The sequence below is a fragment of the Melopsittacus undulatus genome, chromosome 4 (assembly GCF_012275295.1).
Source record: "Melopsittacus undulatus isolate bMelUnd1 chromosome 4, bMelUnd1.mat.Z, whole genome shotgun sequence".
Lineage (NCBI taxonomy): Eukaryota > Metazoa > Chordata > Aves > Psittaciformes > Psittaculidae > Melopsittacus > Melopsittacus undulatus.
Genome location: NC_047530.1, coordinates 77,493,235 through 77,515,507, shown reverse-complemented (window position 1 = coordinate 77,515,507; position 22,273 = coordinate 77,493,235). Strand labels below are relative to the sequence as shown.

The 22,273-nt window shown below is 35.5% G+C and overlaps 1 protein-coding gene across 1 annotated transcript in view; it reads right to left on the bottom strand.

The window, feature by feature from the left end:
• Window positions 1-22,273, bottom strand: part of LRP1B (LDL receptor related protein 1B) — a 565,080-nt gene that overhangs the window by 112,547 nt on the left and 430,260 nt on the right. Inside the window, exons 50-58 of the mRNA XM_034061327.1 lie at window positions 19,404-19,526; window positions 17,445-17,564; window positions 15,067-15,195; window positions 13,990-14,112; window positions 10,028-10,168; window positions 8,736-8,923; window positions 8,332-8,515; window positions 6,292-6,377; window positions 670-792 (exon numbers count right to left, since the gene is read on the bottom strand). Coding sequence (XP_033917218.1) covers window positions 670-792; window positions 6,292-6,377; window positions 8,332-8,515; window positions 8,736-8,923; window positions 10,028-10,168; window positions 13,990-14,112; window positions 15,067-15,195; window positions 17,445-17,564; window positions 19,404-19,526 — 1,217 coding nt within the window. The remainder of the gene's footprint in view (window positions 1-669; window positions 793-6,291; window positions 6,378-8,331; window positions 8,516-8,735; window positions 8,924-10,027; window positions 10,169-13,989; window positions 14,113-15,066; window positions 15,196-17,444; window positions 17,565-19,403; window positions 19,527-22,273) is intronic.

The window sequence follows — 22,273 nt, the reverse complement described above, 5'->3', positions numbered from 1 at the left end:
TCTCCTAATGTTTGTTCATAAAAAAATAGATTAATATTATTACATCATTACAAAGCAATACCTGGCAATTACAACTTTTTGACTAGGAAAACCATTCAAGGATTTAATGAATTACAGATTTTGAACCTCACACTTGAATCTCCTATTTTTTTTAGGCTTTAGTTATACCTCAGTGGAATCAGAGTGGCGTAAGTTATGCCCATCCACATGTTTTTAAAGTTCTGTGAACTTATTCCACTACAAAAAAAACCAAAACAAAACAGGCTGTGCAGAAGTGGGAGCACAATTTTGCTCTGGATTATTCACAACAAAGACAAACTGAAGACCATGGAAAACTGTATACAAAGAAATAATACATATTTAGACAGCTTATACTTAATTATACTTCTTTTTTCTTTGTCATCTGGTAAACCACACTGAACTGCCAATTCACTCAACTGTCATCATCAGGAATTTAGCCTATAAATACAGTCCTCCTAATCCTTATCTGTACTTCAAATAAGATACAAATGCAATTAAATTAACTTTTACTAGCACTTGGTAGCTTATGCTGTGCTTGTATGTATATACCAAAACCTTATCATCTGGGTTAAAAGCATGAAGGAGCATTTCCTCAAATTTGCAAAAAAAAATATAATTTCAGTAGTGACATTATTAATCCCCATTTACCTTGATCTCACTTCCATTTAAATGCATTCTGTTTATGCGACTGCCATTTGGTCTGCTGGAATCAATCCAATAGATGAACTCTTCTCTATAGTCAAAGTCTATTGCAATCACATTGTTCAGCCCCTAAAATCAGAAAAAGAAAAAAAAAAAGACCATTTATTCAAATGTTTGAATACCAACTGTTGGATAGCATTCAGAATACAAGACGCACTGCAGGTAATATTCAAAATGCTTTATTTTACTGACTGCCTATATTTGAAGTACCTCTCCCATTTTTCCATATGTTACCTGTAAATAATCAGAATAAGATAAAAATGTGTAACAGAAATATGGTGATGAAGAACTATCTCACTTCAAAAATGCAGCTAACATGAAACTAAAGAAGCTTCTCCATTTTTCCTTCTTATTATTAAATTGAACTTTAGCAGTAAATGCTTTAACTTTTGCTGCATTACTGTTAATTACTACCTTTAGTATTACTTTGGCAAACTAGGTAATATTCATTTTATAACAACAAACTTGGAAATTTATGAACTTTGACTAATGACAACATTTCATTGTTAATATAAATTAATCAGGAATTCCAAACTGTGATGTTCAAAAATAAAGTCTTAAATTTTTAGATGCTCTATTAAAGGTACTGTGTACATATATATGTGTATATACACACAGAGAGGTAGCATACACATAAAGCATGAAAGGTAAGAGATTCAGGCATCTCGAAGTCTCCTATGGCTCCAATTGCTAAGCCAAATCATTGCATGAAAGAGCAGTTATCATATTTGAGGTATTCCTATAGGTCAGAAAGAGCAGTCATATAATAATGGCTTTTCATCCCAAATTGCACATAAGAAAGGAAGGGATTGCATTCAGTCAATGGTTCTTACTTCCTTATCTGAGAATAGGAAAGCCTTGGCCCACAATTTGCTTAACATTCTGATATGCAGTGAAATCTACACTTAACCTAAAAAGATGTGGCTATAAATGGCTTCTTTGCCACGGTCTTCACTGGCAAAGGCCCTGACCGCAGCACCCGAGTCTTGGAAGGCGGACGCAGGGACTGTGAAAACCTAGACCTTGGGCCCACTGTACATGAGGATCTGGTTCGAGACCATCTTAAGCACCTGAATGTACACAAGTCCATGGGACCTCATGAAATCCATCCACGGGTCCTGAAGGAGCTGGCAAATGAAGTTGCAAAGCCACTGGCCATCATATTTGAAAAATCCTGTGAGACAGATGAAGTTCCTGATGACTGGAAAAAGGGAAATATAACCCCCATTTTCAAGAAGGGGAAAATGGATGACCTGGGGAATTACAGAGCAGTCAGTCTCACCACTGTGCCTGGCAAAATCTGGGAGCAGATTCTCTTGGAAGGCATGCTAAAGCACATGAAAAACAACAAGGTGCTTGGTGACAGCCAGCATGGCTTTACTAAGGGGAAATCCTGCCTGACCAATTTGGTGGCCTTCTATGATGGGGCTACAAAAATGATGGACAGGGGTGGAGCAGCTGACATCATCTACCTGGACTTGTGCAAAGCGTTCGACACTGTCCCACACAACATCCTTGTCTCTAAATTGGAGAGACATCAATTTGATAGGTGGACCACTCAGTGGATAAAGAACTGGCTGGATGGTTGCACTCAAAGAGTTGTGGTCAACGGTTCAATGTCCAGCTGGAAACCAGTAACGAGTGGTGTCCCTCAGGGATCGGTGTTGGGACCGATCTTGTTTAATATTTTTGTTGCTGACATGGACAATGGAATTGATTGTGCCCTCAGCAAGTTTGCTGATGACACCAAGCTGTGTGGTTCTGTTGATACGCTGGAGGGAAGGAATGCCATCCAGAGGGACCTTGACACACTTGTGAGGTGGGCTGTTGCCAACTTCCTGAAGTTTAACCATGACAAGTGCAAGGTCCTACACCTGGGTCAGAACAATCCCAGGCACAGCTACAGGTTGGGCAAAAAGGAAATTCATTGTAGTCCTGCAGCGAAGGACTTGGGGGTGCTAGTCAATGAGAAAATGAACATGAGCCAGAAGTGTGGACTCACAGCCCAGAAAGCTAACCATATCCTGGGCTGCATCAAAAGGAGCGCGACCAGCAGGTCAAAGGTGGTGATCCTGCCCCTCTACTCTGCTCTTGTGAGACCCCACTTGGAGTATTGTGTGCAGTTCTGGTGTCCTCAACATAAAAAGGACATGGTACTGTTAGAACAAGTCCAGAGGAGGGCCATGAGGATGATCAGGGGACTGGAGCACCTCCCGTATGAAGACAGGCTGAGAAAGTTGGGGCTGTTCAGCCTGGAGAAGAGAAGGCTGCGTGGAGACCTCATAGCAGCCTTCCAGTATCTGAAGGGGGCCTACAGGGATGCTGGTGAGGGACTCTTCATTAGGGACTGTAGTGATAGGACAATGGGTAATGGGTTGAAACTTAAACAGCAGAGGTTCAGACTGGATATAAGGAAGAAATTCTTTACTGTTAGGGTGGTGAGGTACTGGAATGAGTTGCCCAGGGAGGTGGTGAATGCTCCATCCCTGGCAGTGTTCAAGGCCAGGTTGGATGAAGCCTTGGGTGATATGGTTTAGTGTGGGGTGTCCCTGCCCATGGCAGGGGGGTTGGAACTAGATCATCTTGAGGTCCTTTCTAATCCTAACTATTCTATGATTATATGATTCTATAAGTGAAAGATGCAGCAACAGTGATAAAAAGAAGTGATACAGCTTGCACTCCTTTTAAAACAGCAAACTCAGTTAATCAATACCCTTATCAACTCAATGACATTCTACTTGTGCATGGATCAGAAACCTCCCTTGTTAATGCAATTCATAGCTGTAGAGGGGACTATAGAGTGCTGGACTAGCAAACTCTAAAATAAACAACTAAGAACAACGATATTTAATTGTACAGAAAGTGATACATGGCTTATCTGCCAACTAATACAGTGTAATAATGTATATCTACCTTTTGATCAAAATGCAAAGGAAAAAGAGTGATTAGGCTGCACAAATTATTATTAAAGAAAGGCTGAAACAAATACAGTGTTGAAGGACCACTCTCATTTTCAAAACTCACATAGGATCATAGGATGGTTATGGTTGGAAAGGACTTTAAGATCATCCAGTTCCAACCCCCCTGCCATGGGCACGGAAGCCTCGCAGTAGACCAGGTCGCTCAAGGCCCTGCGCAACCTGGCCTTGAACATTGCCAAGTGGTGTTCAAGTTGTGAATGGAGCATTCACAACTTCCTTGGGCAGCCTGTTCCAGTGCCTCAGAACTCTGACAGTAAAGAACTTCTTCCTTACTCCTAACCTAAATCTACCCCGTTTAAATTTGAACCCATTGCCCTTTGTCTTATGACTATAGTCCATGGTAAAAGTCTGTCTCTGGTATCCTTATATACCATGTTTTAATAAAATCAGCTGCAGCTCTGTCAGTCAAAACTGTGCTCCAAAATACTTTTTCTGTCTCTTTTTCTATTGTTAGCATAAATACGACTACAGATATACCCTAACTCCAAATTCTTAATAAAGGAGACAACAGGGAAATGAATACAGAAGACTATAGCAAATTTATAACATACTAGAAATCAAAGTCAGTAATTTGTGAAAAATCAGCTGTATATCTATGTACAACACTGTAAAAGTTTCTTAAATATTGATACTTAAGAAAGAGAACTGACTGCCTGCAAGTCTTCCAAGTATTTTATTTTAGTTCAGTTTTGTTCCAATATTTATCAGGACATCAACTGTGGGTAAAATTATTTCTGTATATCTGCAATTGAGTTCATTGTCCAGACATCTCCTCTTTGTGACCTACATAACACTTTTAAGTCCTCCTAGTGTAATCTCCTTGTTTTCAAACATCATCAGCTGCATTATTCTCTCATCTTAAACCTGTGGTTTTATTTGTGTTACAAATGGCATATGGTATCCCAGGCCATGATCTATGTTGCCCTGGTGCCCCAATTAAAAAATGGAGGTAAAAATCACAGCTAATGAGGAAGAAGATTCTATCTATCTACTCTGGGGAAACCCTAAGGATTTTGATAATTAGGAGTGAAGAAAATGGAAAGCAAAGAACACACACAGGGCACAGCTCAAACACTTGTACTGTTTATGTATATTTGGAAGGGAAAAAAAAAAAACCAAACAAAAAAACAAAATGAAAAGGCTGGCACATAACAATTCAGCAACGCCTGAATGTTCACCTCTTTTCAGCTCTTATACTCTGAGTTTATATGCACAACTGCTAGAATGGCAAAGCACAGATCAAATACACAGAGAAGGGTGGGTCTGCTCCTTTGCCATGGCAGCTCTGTTATTTGCTTTATCTGTTTGACTTCTAAGAAAGAGCTGATCCATTGTAACATTGCAAGGACAAAAAGTTGTCCTTATGATGAAGACAGCCCACCTGTTCTGCTGGTATAGCTCCCTCTTTTGCTTTCCAATCTGTATGCTTTCAAAAATGCCACATTTGTAGGATCAAAGGCCAGTAGGTTCAATAGCAGAGGTATTTACTAGACTCATGAATAAAAATGATATGGAAAACGCAGATTCTCTTCCATGGATGGAGCTACATGGCCTCTAACATACCAAAGAGGAGTCCATTAAATTCAAGACTAATGAGTCAATCTGTCAGCACCAACCATAAAGAAAAATTATTTTTGCTCCCCTCTTTTCACAGGCTTCTATCAATAGATATACCAGCAAAAGAGGAGAGGCAGTGAGATGTAAAAATGAGAGGTAGTCAGAAGGATTTCAGAAGAACAAACAGATTTTACCATAATGCTTGCTATGCTTAAATAAAGTCAATGTTTAATGCAAGATGGTTAATTTTGTAATTACTGTTGTGGAGACCTAAGCACCTCTATTGTGACATTAAGATGCGCAACTTACTGACACAAAAGTCACAAAAAACCCAACAATATTCATTGGCAATAATTAATTTTTCTAGTATTTCTACAATTGATTAATTAATACTCAAGGAAATAGATGTTTTTACTAAACATATTTTGGAACTTTTATCTATGGTAAGTAACTACACTTAGGTGAAGCATAGAAGCAGAGCAGAAACTGCTAAAATGACAGCTCTGTATTTAGTTGATGACCTTGTAATTTTTGTAGGGTTTTTTCACATTGTTTTTTCTGTCATAATAATTTAGAATAAAGATTTTAAAAAACCCCAAACATTTAGCCAAATATATAAATTCAAGTATTGTAATACTGTAAATCTTGTTATTGTATATCTAAATTAAAAAAAAAAAAAGATTTGGATTATGACAGTAAGTTCCTCAAATAATACAAGGCCGAATAGGGGGGGTTTCTGGCTTTTTTTCTTTTTTTTTAACTGAAATATACAAATTGCACAAAACATATTGTGACAGAAGAGGATCACAAATAACTTAAGTTTTTTAGTACATCAGAATGACTGATTAAACAACTGCCTGAACTTTCACCACATCAAATTCAGATAAAATATTACAAAATCTCTGAAGATACTGCAGTTGTTCTATGGTGCACACAGTGCCAATTATAGGATGATGTTTCTGTCAGTTGCACACTTTAGAAAAGAATAAAAGTATTGAGTTAAACTTAGAGCATGGTACTATGATTATACCTGTTTCAACAAAGTGTAGTTGGATCCATCAGTGCTAATTTTTCTGATTTCATGATGATCAGCCAGAATTAAGAAAGGTTCCTCATCTAAACCCCGGGAGAAAGAATACATTAGACTAGCTTTTACGTTAATTTATGGAAAATCAGGAATACAATGCTGAAATACAGATGGTTTGAAAAATAAATGTTACATGCTCTGATCAATGTTATGGATGAAAAGAATATTTAAAACATTCAAATGTTCCAAGAAAGATCAATGATGCAGTATAAAAATGAACAAAGCAATCAATTAGTATATCTTTCAATGTAAGTTTTTTTTTTCCTTTATGAGATGGGAACCATACTGTATGTTATCCTAACTTGATGCCAGAGATTGAATTTGAAATATGTTTCATATCACTTGTTTTAATTTCAACATTTACTTTCAAAGTTTCACTAAGGCTATTATTTATTACAGCTGAAAATCAAGCATGTTTTGACCATTATTTTTTTTTTTTTTTTTAGATTTCAATACCCTGAACAGTACGGACATAAAGAAACAAGCATTTGGACAAACCTTGATTGTCTAATTCTGAACTGAAGCCAGATTTGGCTTTTTTTACCCCTGGCTTTCTAGCTTAAAAAAATATTTCTTTGGATTCTTATTCATGCCATCAGTTACTTTGAAACAGCTCTGACACTGATATATGTAATAGTAAAAAGAATAAAAAATCTGTCTTTATTTGAGCTCTATGAACAGAGACCTCAGCTAAAATTAATTTAAAAAAATACCAATAATAATTAAATTATAAAAATGCTTATACATCCAGGAATGTAATATGTTGTCCAGCTTACTCTTCTTTTATACTGAATACATTGTACCACCTTGCTTGTGTTTTATGTTTAACTCCTAAGGCATCCAGTTCTTAAAAGATCTGAGACACCATCCTCAGCACTGACTTAGTGTTTTGCAGAGGATGGCTTTAACACCCTGCTGTGTTGTAAGGAGTTCAAAGCAATTTATGCCAGAAATCAGCATTAGGCCAAAGACCCACATGTCGGACCCTCATTGCAGCATAATCACAGAATGGACTATTTTGTCTTGGTCATTTCTGAAATCTACTATATTACAACTCCAACAAACTCTACTATGATGTGTTCCAGCTCCCCGTCATGTTTGAGTGATTTATGGCTTCTAAACATACAAGTGGCTTAGCAGGCGTGACACAGGAGCAAAGCAAAAAACAGACACTGTATTTTTGCCCTCCCCTGTATTTCCTCTGGTTACTTGGGGAAGTACCTGAGACAGAAATATGAGGTGGATGGAGGTTTCAGTTTTGTCATTTAGAAAGAAAATATAATGTGTTTTTATATTTAAAAATCCCCACCAAACAACTTTGTGCAAGGCTAGAATAAGTAAGAATCTTCTCAAGCCAAAGACTGCCTGCAATATGAAGGAAATCCAGCAGAACACAGATATGGGGGTTTTGTTACTTTCCTGTTGACATTTTGATCTTCCTTTCACTGATCTAGCAAATCTCACTCCCTGAAGCACATAAAAATAACATCAGTGGTATAGACAGAGGGGTGAAGAAGTAACCAACACTCATGTATCTTAAACTTCATTGTGTATTATATGTAAGTCAAGAGGATTTAATATGTTATAGGAATAACAGATTTTGCAATTTCTATTCTTTTTTCCTGTTTCTCCTTTTCAAAACAGGAAGTCTGAAAGTACAGTCTAATTTCTAAACTTGATGAAATAAAACAGCATGAGTATTTTAAACACTTATAAACATACTATTATCATGTGACCCATTAAGTGATGTATTTTAACTTTCCCAATACCTTTTCCAAATAAAGTTACTCAGACTTTCATAATACACTGTAATTATCCATTACATGTGATCTGAGCAGAATACGTACTAAAAATAGAACTTATTACTACATTCAGACATTGAATCACATTCTTATTGTTTACTGAAGTAGTGTGCTTCAAAGTAACTGTTTATCCTGCATAAAAGGGTTACACAGACCATGGGGTATAGAATTTCACAAATACCTGAAAGGGACTTGCAGCCATTTAGGTTATCAGGTTGTATTTCATACCCATCTGCACACAAGCATTTGTAGGTTCCATATGTATTGATGCATTGCTGGCTGCAGGGAAATCCAGATGAACATTCATCAATATCTACACATGTTTTGCCATCATCCTTCAGCAGAAATCCAGGCCAGCATTTGCACTGGGAAAGAAAACCAAATACATGCAATTTTAATTAATAATTGATTCTATTTGTTATGCAATTTGCTCTGAATATGCTACAATCATAAACTTTTTCATCTAGTCTCAGTTTTTCAAGTGTTATCTTAATTACTTTGCCATTTACACTGTTTACAGGCAAACTCGGTAATTAAGAATTAAGAATTTGCATTATATTACACCACATTTTTTAAATTATTCACCTTGTATCCAACAGGAAGATCCTGACAATCTTGAGAACAGCCGCTAACTTTCTTACTGAGGCATTCATTAATGTGGCAGCTTTTCTCATCAGATCCATCACTACAATCTTCTTTGTTATCACAAACATCACTTTGAGGAATACATTTACCATTTTTGCACATGAAAAAAGAACTGTTACATGACTGCTCTGGAAAACAAAAAAGACAACACAACTTGGTGTGGTCTATTACTATTTGAAATAAATTTTCTTTTTGAACAGCTGCAATGTGTGCATGTGAGATGAAACAACTGTGTAAATTTCTTATTGATACTATTATAATATCATTTTATTTTGCAGTATTTTTAAAGGTTATCACTATCCTAGAGAATGTGTGAATACGTCCAACTTATTACACCCTCCTGCACATTTGTTTTCATATAATTGAGAATCCTCTACCTTATCTTTGCACAAAATATAATCTACAGTTTACAAAACTTAAAAAGCATGGCTTCTGTCCCCTGTGTATGCTGAGGGGTTCAGTCTGAGGACCACACATACATGTTTTTTTCCCTGTTTGGCAAAACTTGAATATGTCATTTCAGCTACATTCAGATTCTTCAAATTAGAATCCTTAAATATAAGGCAGGCATGTTGGTTTTCCTCAAAGCAAATGAGAGTTTTCCATCAAAATTAGTATTAAAGGACTGGGCTACTGTCCTTTATCCTTCTTGTCATAAGATTTAGACAAATGTCTAAATCTTTTATAATAGTAGGTCTTTCAAAAGCTACAGAATAGAGTATTATGTGCAGACCAGGATTCATTTACCTCTCAAAAACCAGTCAGACTGCAGCAAACTTATACATGTCACTAGAAAATACCAATAAAACCAATCATGTCTGGCCAGTAATTCACTAATAAAAATAGACCAGTGTTTGTCATTTTAGGAAGAACAACTTTTTCTCCCCTTTTGTATTATCTCCTTTTGTGTGATGAGTATATTAAATATAGAAAACATTCCCAGGGCAAGCTAGAAACTCTGGAAATTATTACATTAATATCATCGTATTTTAGTACTAACAGAATTAACGTGTTAAGGAACCAGCAGTCATCTTACACCACAGGAAATGGTGGCTTGACCTTTGTGAACTGAGGTTTTGGATGCTTAGGACTAACAACACATTCTTCTTGCAAGACATAAGCAGTATCACCATGAAAGCACTGGAGAGTTAAGATACAAGGTTTTACATATAGCTGTCTACAATTCTAAACCACAGTTTTTCAAACAAATATTCAAAAAATTAAATATAAACCTGAACTTCTGCATTTTATGTTGATAGGTCCTTCATCAGAATGGTCTGGACAGTCAAAATCACCATCACACTGCCACTGAGAATTCAAGAGGCATCTTCCATCAGCACAGGTGAACTCTCCAGGACGACAGTGACGATACCCTAGAAATACAGCAATCCATGACTTCATGATTTGCTTCATTCTTTTAACATGAAGTTTTGCACATATTAGGCAACATATGTAAAAGTTCTTTTGTCCCATAAAGAGATACATATATGCTTATCTATCAACAAGAGAAATCAAGTGTCTCTTATGCAACACAGCATAGTCATGAATCAATACCCACATACATAAAATGTGTTCATGATGCTCTCAATCATAAATACATTTTCTTTCAGGTGTAATTTAACTTTCTGCTATTATTAGGACATTCTAGAAATTACTACAGCAAACATTTGCCAGTATTCTTTACTATATGCTTTCCCTTCAAAACATGCAGAACTTTAGTAATTTCAACTATGCTATACATGCATTTTCCAAGACGGTCACAAAATCGGTATTTAGAAAATGCATACATTTTAAAAATTAGAGTGGGTTTTTAACAGAAAGTCATAATATATAATGAAGTACAGAAATCACAACTGTTTAGCCAAAAGTAAAAAAAGCAGTAGAAAAAAATAGAAAAGATAGCACAAGCTTGTTTCTTTTTTTTTTTTTTTTTGGGGGGGGAGGTGTTATTCAGTTTTGAAACATGAAAGCTGAAAAATTCCCAGAGGGAAAATCACCTTCTATTTGTAAAATATTTACTTGTAAAATTCATTACACTAGACCAACTACTAAAAAACCTACGTTCCTGTTTGCGAAAAAAAAGTATAGCTTTTCCTGTATTCTATGTATATAAATCCTGTCTCAAAAAAACCTGCAGTCCTTTAGACAATTCTTGAAAGGAAACTTTGATTTAGTTTAAAACTCAAGATTGTATCACTTGTAGCTCAGTATTCTGTCTATGACAGCAGCAATGTGGGATGCAATGTTTTTTGTTCTCATGCTCACCTTGCGTTTTTGTTTGGGTTTTTTTGTTTGTTTTCATGTCATTATTAAGATTTCATTTAAAAGATAGGATTATACAATAGAATCAAAACCTGTATCGAAGAAATTTTGAAGGATTAGAATAATTGTAAGCTTTAAAAATCGGTTTAGCTACAAATTCTGATAAAAGTAAAAACTTATTACTCTAATCAACAGTCCCAGTTTTATATTGTATCCGAATAATATTATTATAATATACCCTTAATGATATAAATTGAAACAAACAAACAAGATTTGAAAATTCATTCCCTTATTTCAGCTTTTAGGAATGTATTTCAAACCATATTTCATTCCATTCGGTAAACTGGTTGCTGAAGGGTAACTTTTTTCTTTTTTTTGGACATCAAGATGCAAAGGTCTAGCTCTAGAATCTCACAGAGCTATGATCAGTTTGCATAGTTTGCAGTCAAATCTGAAATCACAAGTTTAAAATCTCAGCAATTTTATTTTTGTTTGTTTTTACATCCCGACACCTTGAAAAATGTATTTTGGAATTTGATTCCTACTCTTTACAAATAGTTCCCTTTCCCATAAAAGAATGTATAGCGAGTTTACCATACTAGTCACACACTAAGATGTGTATTTGATTACCAACTAACAGAAAACTGCATTGGAGTCATGCAACATGTAACAAATGTTGCTGTAGATTTTAGTTTGCTTAGTGGAAATTAAATAGAGACAGTGCCTGCAGGCAGGCCTATACCGCAATTAGATCAGTGATTTGTATATCCTCCACCTCTGTTGCTGTTTCCCCCTTTTGTCTCTTTTCAGAAGTATGTCAAACTACCACTATTTATTTGTCAGTATTTTAAGGGACCATGCATGTATATGATGCTGCAGTAAACAAGTGAAATATACCATCAAGGAATTAAAAAAAAGAACAAACAAAAAACCCACCTATATAAAGTTTGTGACTGTTTCATTTAAATACTTATTTAAGAATTACAGCCTGCTTCCAAGCAAAATCTCATCAGAAAGGTTCTCCTATTCCCCCCACCATTCAAATTGATAACATTGTACTAAACAGATGAACAAACCCATAACAAGTCACTTTCTGTAAAGGGTTCTGGCTTTTATAAACTATCACTAATGGAGGAAATAGTTTACAGTTTCATTATTCTGTGGATCCACACTCAGATCTTACTTTTGGGAAAAGGGCCTGGAGAACCACATCTGTTAAGACAGCAAAGTATAACAGCATGTGCCTTGAACCCGTCAGGATGGGTACCTCAAGTAGAGTTGCCTGTATAAGCTCATGGAGTGCTACTTCTGAGCCTCAGAGCTTTCTGAGGATTAGCGGGCACACATGCCCATTTTGTCCTGGGCTAGGGCAACAGGTGCACTTAACTGTGCTCTGTGTGTCTGGGTGCTGAGAACTTCTGGGCACTAATTATAAACTGGAGACTGTTTAGAAACCCGTAAGATATATCAACATTTTGCAGGCATGATTTACTCGCTGTGTTGCTGCTATTGATACTGAATATATAGTTCACTGATTTCCAAGTAGTTATCTTGCATCAGTAAATCAACAACCTCCTTTCATCCTGATTTGGTTTAAACTACATGAACAAAGCAGGTTTTCCCTACAACAGCCTATTGTTGCAAAGTGCTCCTTTCAAAACACCAGGTAGTTCACAGAAGTAAAAAACAAATGGAGTTTGCTAGGAGGGGTGTGTTTGTTCCTTTCTTTCTTCAAGGATCAAGAAGTCCATGCTGGCAAGTGGTGTGGCACAGTAAGAGAGAACCAATAGACTGAAACAGCAAGTAATGAGAACCCACTATCCACACTAGATGTATTTCAGGTTTATACTTCATAGAGGCATAGAATGGTTTGGGTTTCAAGGGACCTCCGAAATCAGCTACTTCCAACCCCTTGCCTTGGGAAAGGACACCTTCCACAATATCAGGTTTGTCAAAGTCTCATCCAACCTGGCCTTGAGTATCTCCAGGGTTGGGACAGCCACAGATTCTCTGGGTAACTTATGCCAGTACCTCACCATCCTCACAGTAAATAATTTCTTCCTTATATTTAATCTAAATCTCTCCTCTTTCATTTTAAGGCAATTCCCCCTTGTCCTATCACTACATGCCCTTGTAAAAAGTCCCTCTCCAGATTTCTTGTATACCCCTTTAGGAGGAAGGCTGCCCTAAGGTCTCCCTAAGCCTTCTGTTCTTCCCCAGGCTCAACAAGCCACACTCTCTTAGGCTGTACTCATAGAGATCATCTTAGTGGCCCTTCCCTGGACTTGCTCCAAAAGGTCCACATCTTTCTTATGCTGGGGGCCCCAGAGCTGAACACAGTTCTGTGGGGTCTCACAAGAACAGAGTAGAGCAGAAGAATTACCTCCTTTGACCTGCTGGACAAGCTCCTTTTGAGGAAACCCAGCATACGGTTGGCTTCCTGGGCTGCAAGTGCTCACTTGCAGGCTTATGTTGAGCTTCTCATCAACCAACACCTTCTTCAAGAATCCCAAGTACTTCTCCTCAGGCCTGCTATCAATCAGTCCTGCACTCTGCCTATATCTGTGCTTTGGATTGCCCCAAACCAGGTTCATATTAAGTTTCCTCTGTTCTTGTGGATTTTGTGCCCACTACTGGCCAAAGTGTTTTAAGTGGCCCAGCTTCAAAGGTTTTTTGAGGTTTGCGGGGTACTTTTCCATAGCAGTTCACTTGGCTTGACACTGCTTATTAGAATCAACTATAAGTCACAACTATAGCAAATAATTTGTCACTGTAGCTCTAGCTCTGTGTTAATATGTTGTGTTGGGTAATGCATAATTTAAAGTTGACTTTAAAACAATTTTAAAAAGCCAAGAGCCCTCTTTTTCAGTATCAGAAAGTCTCACAGTTAACAGTCGGATCTGTCGATTTAATCTACTTTTGTTATACTTGCCACATTCCAGAGATTCATCTGATCCATCTCCACAGTCATCATCATGGTCACATACAAACTGTTTGGGAATGCAGACTTTGTTATGGCACATGAAAGCATTCTCGTCACAAGTGTTATTAGGAGCTAAGGAAAATACAGTACATAAAGATAAATGAAATTGAGAAAAGTAAGGTATACACTCATTTTCTTACAGAAAGCTGAAATAAGAATTAGTTTAGTCTGAGTGGATTCAATGGAAATAAATGTAACTTTTGAGTCATACAAAGACTACCACAGAGCAGAGAAAGCTACTCACCTCCACAAAGATAGCTAAAAAGTAAGATCTTATGTAATGCAAGACAGAGGTCTCAGAAGTTTATGCTGCCTATAAATAACCTAAGGTCTGCCTTCAAAGAAAATAACACTTGGCAATTACAGATGTCTTTACTATGTTCCTCTGCTCCTGAACAAAAGCTCTTTAAAATCCATAAATACTCAAAATACAACCCAGCCTAGAAATGGTAAGTGATAGAATATGCATTCAGTGGTGAGAACATATTTCAGTATTTTTAACCTCTACCATTTTTATATACATTAATAAAATAAACTCCCTAATGAAACTATTACTAAACTCCAGACACTTTTAACAGGAACGTATCTCAGAAGACTGGAAGTAATAGCTTATGGGGCAAGAGATGTCACGTTCCTAACAATTAGACAGAGTAAATTGAAGACAGAACTGTGTCTCCCTTTTTGATGCACAACCCCCCTGACATGCAGCAGCATTTTCTTCAGGAAAAGCAATAAAACTTCATGGTCAATAATGAGGTAATTTTCATTAGTAACCATGTTGTATATGTCTGTGTCGTTGCATACATACTGATCTTCAGCTGATGTGCCTCAATATCTATTAGCAAAATGGGAAGAAGTTAGGTTGATTAAAATACTGAAGAATCACAGTATGCATGTCCACATGTGGTTCATCAGTCTTTACTAACAGTCTTGACAGTATAAGAGTACAATGGCACAAACAGAAATAGCATCTGGCTATTGTAGAGTACCAAGAAAATAAATACTATAACTTTTTAACATGCATACCACAGCCTGCTGTTGACAGCTCATCACTTCCATTAGGACAGTCTCTTTCACCATCACAAAGCCAGTGGTGGGGAACACAGGCATGCGAGCCCAAGCAACTGAACGTATCTGCTGCACAGGTCACTGAACCTGAAAAAGCATAACATGTGAGTCTTGAACAGGTTCTGATTTTTCTTTTTTTAAGGTAATGGACAATGCCTAAGGGTTTTTTATTTTAAAATAAAACTGAAAGAAGATTTTGTTCTGCACAGTATGATAAACATACTGAGAATGTACGTTATAGTAAAATTTTGGCAATCTGCTATTTCTTCCATTTTTTTCATTTATTGAGTCTCTTAAATTCTGCAAGGAAAATGTATTTACCATACTTCATGGAAACTATCCAGCTGTATAACTTTTCAGATCAATTTTGGCCTTTACATTTGACTGCATGTTTGAACTGACTGAAGGAAGTAACTAATCCTTTAAATCAAGTAACCCTCTCACCACTGTATTTTATGCCAGGAGGTGAGAGGTATCCAAAACCCACATGAGTCAGCCCCATGTAGAAGAGAACAATGGGTACCAAGTACAATAGTAGCTGGAGTAAGAAAATACGTGACAGTTCTAATGCAAGTAACTCAACGTACTGTTTGTTTGGGCATTATATTTTTTTTAATAGGCTTGTCTGCAGATAAGAAAATTATGTCCTACGATAAGTTTTACCCTGCTTGAAGTAAACTTTTGTGAAATCCGTCATTTAATGCATTCTTTTAGATAAGTTACATATATTTCACTAAAAAGGAAACAGTTATTTTTTACTAATTTTAATTAAAAATTAAGAAAATAGCAAAGCAAATTAAAAATTGATTTTTTGTGCTATTCATGCAAGAGAGACAATTTTTGCTTGCTTATACTCATTTGCCATTTTTTGACACTTCTGAAGTTAAACTTTACATTAGGTAAATACTGATTTTTTAGGACTGTAAAATCTGAAGTCATCTTGGTCTCTTTTTTCTTCTTGAAATTCAGATTTGCCCTTGTTCCTAGGGAGAGATACAGCCTTAACTCTCTCCTCCTCATAACTGGTGTGGAGTTTTATTTCTTTGAGAGATGGTCTACAGTTTCATTGGTGGGCTTATATAAGAGATCTTCAGTGTATTGCAAGACAAAATATCAAAAGCAGTAATTCTGAACAACCTTAGAAAGATAAATTATTGTGCTGTATTGATACTTTGCAATTTGGTGGTCTTGATTTTCCTCTCTGTTTTCTGTTTCCTGATCTAAGTTTCCTATTAAGCTTTGGGCCTTAATGTTTCTTAGGGCTTCAGTTTGTTATAGAACAACCTGAACAACAGTCACAGATGGCATGCTTGTCTTCTCAATTCACACCTTCTTATTTTCCTTAAAGAGAGAGGCAGAGAAAAATCTTCCTTTTCAAACAGATACTGCCTCCAATACCCCAGTCATCAGCATGACTTCAATACCATGAAAAAAAAATGTCTAAATGTATAGTAGATGGATGTCAAATTAAGTTAACTTAGTAATTCATTCGAACTTTGCAATATTAGAACAGTGTAATTTCCACTTCATCCTTTTTATTTGCTGGCATTTCTACATCTGTGTTTGACTAAGAAACTACTTTTAACAAACCACAGTTCTGAACATAAGCTAAAGAGATTTCTTCCCTATCTACTCAACACTTCTAGTAAAGTTATCAACAATATTTTTATTGTGGTATCACATACAAATATAGAATAAAATACACTTTGTGGGATGGACTTTAAGTAAGAGGGTTTTTGAAAAGAAAAAGTATTTAAAAGTGAAAAGTTGTCATTTTACAAAGAAAATCCTAAAATACAATATAAATGATGGAAACAATATTGAAACTATCATGAAATTGACAGTATGACTTGACACAATGTGATTTTCTTTTGAAAAGAATTCATTAACTCTTTTGCAGTCAGTTGAGCCCCAGAATGAAAGTAAAATCTTAAATTCCTTACACAATTTGAAAGTTTGGGGCATTTGAGATGAATATCATGCTATAATATGCTTATGGCTGTATGTACAAAAATTTTAAGGGAATAAGAGAAAGAACTAGAGAAAAGAAGTAAATTTAGAGTCTTCAAGCACATACCACTAAAATGCAAAACTCAAATAGTGATACAGGGGTTTTACCTCAAGGATAGGAATTGAACAAAAGTCTGGTCCTTTTGCCCGCCCATGTTGATGTGCCATTCCTACCTTCACTGACAGACTACACACAAATCATATAGTCCCCATAAAAAGGTATCTTTAAAGTATGTGCTCTTCAGAGATGTTGCACTTTTCACAACCTTTTTGGATCACTTGGTCTCTTTCAGAATCTGACAACACAGAACTAAAATTCTACTTACCACAAATTGTATCACTTTCATCTAAACCATCTCCACAGTCATCCTCACCATCACAAGTCCATTGCTTGGAGATGCATTTGTTTGCAGAGCAAGCAAACTGATTCCATGAACAAGACGAATCTAGGAATAACACCAGCACTATATTTGTTAGCTTCACAAAAGTACTGCATTCCCTGTATTTTCTAGCATAGTTTAGGAATCTCCACTCTTTTCCTATCTGTCCTCCCAATTTCAGTGTACAAAAAAACTCAAACACAGTATAATCCTATTTAGGATTTACCAGTTTGCCTAAGAGTTTGCATTCACATTTATAAAAATAAATAAGCAAATATCAAAACATTTAAAACACATTCACCTATTCATAAACATTTCACTAATGGGATGGGGATATTTTAAAAGCAGAAGTTAGGTTTGTGTATTTCACATGGATACTGTAAATATAGTGGCTTATTGTGGCTGCTTTATTTTGGTATTAGGTCCAAATTTTCAAACACAGACTTCATCTTGATATTGCAGCATTTAACTCCATCTTTAAAAGGTGTTATTTTCACTCACAAGAAAAATTACCTTGTGTTTGCATCCCTATATATTGCACAGAAGTATACATACATTATTAAACCTGGAAACATAAACACTGAGTTACACTTGCATCATACACTGCCTTCAACATACACTTTTGTATACATTGAAACTAATGGCATCCTTCTGCATTTCAAAAGCAGTCTGCACAACTGTTATAAATAAATGCTATTATTATGACCTTTTCTGAAAACTTCAAATTGCCCACTTCTCCAAGACTTTCTTTGAGAACAAAATCTATTTATTTTTAATTGATGTTAACAAATTTAATTATTTAAAATAAATATTTAAAATAAAAAAAAATTAGTTAATGCAATCTGAATTTATGTGTATTGTAACAACTACCTCAAAATGGGTAAGAGTAATAAGTAGGCAAAAAGGAAATGACTAAACCCCCTTCCCTTTCTCCCACAAAAAATTGGCTAATATGTTGCATGGAAATATGTATGTGTAATAGAACTTGGAAACATGCCAAGTTACAATTGAAGAATGCTGTCAACAGAAAACCATCTGATTTTCATAGTCCATAGTTGCTACTTTTGAAGTTAAGATATATATACACAATGTAAAGTGCAAATTAAACATGTAAGCATGTTACTAGAAAACTGGGTCATGAAGACACTACCGCAGAACTTTCAGTCATGTGAAGCAGTGAAGCATGAAAAAAAAAAAAGAAAAAAAAAAGCAATAGAGAAGTTTAGGATTTTATTTTCAGGTTTTAATTAAATAGGGAATAGGAAGACTTGATATTGCTTTTTGACATTCTGATAAAATTTAATTATAGTAATAATTCACTCAGTTAATCCATACAAATTTAAAAGACTAGCTCTCCCTATGAGCAAAACCTCAAAACCAACCTGTAGTGCTCCTCAGTTGTGTGGAGCTCTAGAATCTTAAAATTTCCTTGAACCTTAATATAGTTCACAGAGTTTATGCTGTATTTTATCCATATCACTTTTGTTATTTTAACTACACCTGTGTGGCCCCTGATACAAAGAAATATCTATTTTTTAATGTCATAAAGGTATATTCTGGTTACTTCCTGTTGAGGTCAAGATACTGATACAAATTGATTATATCTACATAACTGTCCTAATGAGGAGTTATAAGGAATTAGTGAAATTGTTAAATATTAAACCAATAGAAAAGTCTGCATACAAACAAATCTTTAGGAGGAAAAAAAAAGAGTTTTTATTCTGGCATGAGACAGGGTTTAAGATATTGGCAGCATGAAGCATTAGAGAGCTGAATCTGAAAATAAAGTATTAAAGCCTGCTTTATATAGCTCTATATTCAGTCTCTGAGATATAAACACACACTTCTTTTTGTTTTCAAAGTGCATTGCTAATTACAGAAATACAAATAAGATGAAATGCTCACCACAGTGCAATTCATCTACTCCATCCTCACAGTCTTTCTGCCCATCACAAAGCCAGGTGGTCAGAATACATCTTCCACTAGGACAACCAAAATAATTTTCTTCACATGTGGGTTTGTTTTGAACTGTGATAAAATAAAGAATGCAATGTAAAATGGTGTCTACTAGCATGATTAGGAGCCTAATACATTTCTGCTAAATTGCTGAATACTAATGGACAACAAAGTTTTTGTGTCTAAAAATGAAAAAAAAAAACCAAACAAACCCAAACTATTTATATTATTAGTATTCATACAAATTGGAAAATAGTGATAGCTAAGTAGTTGAGGGAGCTATGAGAGTTCATTTATTTAGATAAAAATCAGAGCATAGCTTCAAACTAAATTAAAGGGACCTATAGAGAAAAGTAGTTCAGTTTACAGGTTTTGAGCTCAGGTAGAACAACACTTTGTTGGCTTACACCAGCTTAAGGAATAGTCCTTCTGGTCTATCTGCCATCATCTACAGGATAAACTAATTGTGGTAGCATTTTTGTCATATTCACTGTGATGAGCTACAGATCTGATGTACATATTGACTAACTGAAGCCATACCACTGATGCTGGGGACAGAGATTTAGGCTTCATCACAAATTCCTTGCCTTTTTACTTTGTAAAGAGTGAAAGTCATTAAAGATTGTACTTCTATGAATGCTTAGAAAACAGATGTGAAGAAAATAAATATACCATATATTAGTTTCAAAACAGATGCACAAATATTAGTATAATGAATGACATAGGTTATTTTCGAAAGCTTCAGCAAAACATTTGCCTGGAAATACCCAGACAATATACTCCATAAAGAAGCATTGGAGATCATCGAAGCTCTCTGCCAAGGTTTCTATTATTCCCTTAATGCACAGGGCTATTGACACTGTTTTTTTTCCCCCTCTCTCACTCTCTCTCTTAAAAAGAATGTAAGTTATCATATTTACGGCTTTTAGAGATCTATGAATAGAAAAAAAAAAGAAATACAGAAAGAAGTAAAATGTCTGTGATAACTGGGTAGATATTCAAGGTCATCTAAGTATAGCCACCATTAAATAAGTATTTTGCCTTAATTTTCTGTAAGAACAATGACACTGAACAAAGACTGGTAATGGCAATTATATTCATAATAGAAACACAACTCCAAAACTAAATGTGTCAAAGTTGGTCAGTTTTGAATGAAATGGCAAAGGAAATTACATGTAGGTTGAATGGGAACAGTATTGCTTCAAAGTAAAGGGAGGAATGATCCAGGCAATTAGTCACACATTAAAACGATGGAACATTTTGGCATGAAAGACAGAATAAAGTAATACAAATAAATGAACGATGGAATAAAATGCAACATTAATTTACTTATGCAACATTAGCTTACTGAAGCTATAGCACACTGCCCTCAAGAAACACTATAGGTTTGGGTTTTTTTTTGTCTATAGACAAAGGAAATACAGTAAATCTAAGCTATTCTGAGCTCAATGAAACATTATATACAGCTAAATCAAAAGAATTAATAGATAATCTGGAGAATAAGGAGATTAGAATGGGAATCATAATTTAATATGCATCTGCCCTACAGGACAGATGGAAGTTCTCGATATCAGGTTCACTGATGATAGAGCTGAAGCCCTAGGTTTCTTTTGGATCCTGGTAATATTTTCACCGATAAAGTTGCCACAAAATATATGAGAATAGTAACAGAAGGTCTTGGTGACACAATGGTATTAGCACACAATAAAACCAAGATACTAAATGGGAATAATCATAGAATCATAGAATGGTTGGGGTTGGAATCAGATGATATTAGTTACTTGGCAAAAACTGGATGGTATCCAAGAACATAAAATGGAAAGTTTTATTTTACAAACTAGTAACATTTATTAATTAGTAAATATTTATTTTTACAAATACTAATCCTTAGAAAAAAGAGAGGTACTTGTCACAGGAGGACATTCTATGATAGTTACAAAAAATATAAAAAAATAAAATGCATTTGTGCAGACAAAAAGCAAAAATAAGACATCGTCTGCTATGCTGGGTTCTTGTCTGGATATTCAAGAGAGATGCACATTGACATGATTAAGATGATGCAGACTGTTAGCCCTATATTGAAAGCATGAATTCTAAAATGCCTTGGCTTATTTGCTACTGCAAGTAAAGATTATGGATATGATTACTGAAGGATTACAAGGTCCTCCTCAGCCTAAGAGCAGGTATAATCCAGGAGATGTGTAGACTAGAAATTAATGTATGAGGTTCTGGAATATGATAGTAACAGGAATATTATGAACAAAAAATAGTACTGATTTATTTTATAAATTTTCTTTAAAATTTCAAGGTGCAGTAGAGGAAGTACAGGCTTTATGTCCCCAGAGTTTCTTTATTAGTGCACTGTCTTCAGTTTGATGAGAATTTACTAGGATGGACCTAATCCTACAAATATATATCAAGAAACCTGTGTCCATTAAATTATTCTCACTCTAAATACAATTTCTTGTCTATTTATTTATAGGTATGTTTACATATTCCACTTAACATTCTCAAATGAGAGGTTCTGGATAATAAAGGAGCAAGCCTATGTCATCCTTCACTGCTTAATATGAAATGCAACATAAATCACCTTATTGCTGGGATGGGTACTCAAGTGGACCATAATTGCTTTGTACTGGCTGAAGATCAGAACAAGCACAAAAGCAATAACCCTGGATTCTACCCTGGCAGCCTATCCCAAGCACCTCAACAAATTCAAAGAGAAAGTAAAAAAGTAAGCAGGAAAGTTACTAAAGTAATAGCTAATAAAAGTTCCTGAGTGATTGTGCTGATGTTTGATGAGCTTGATATTGTACTGA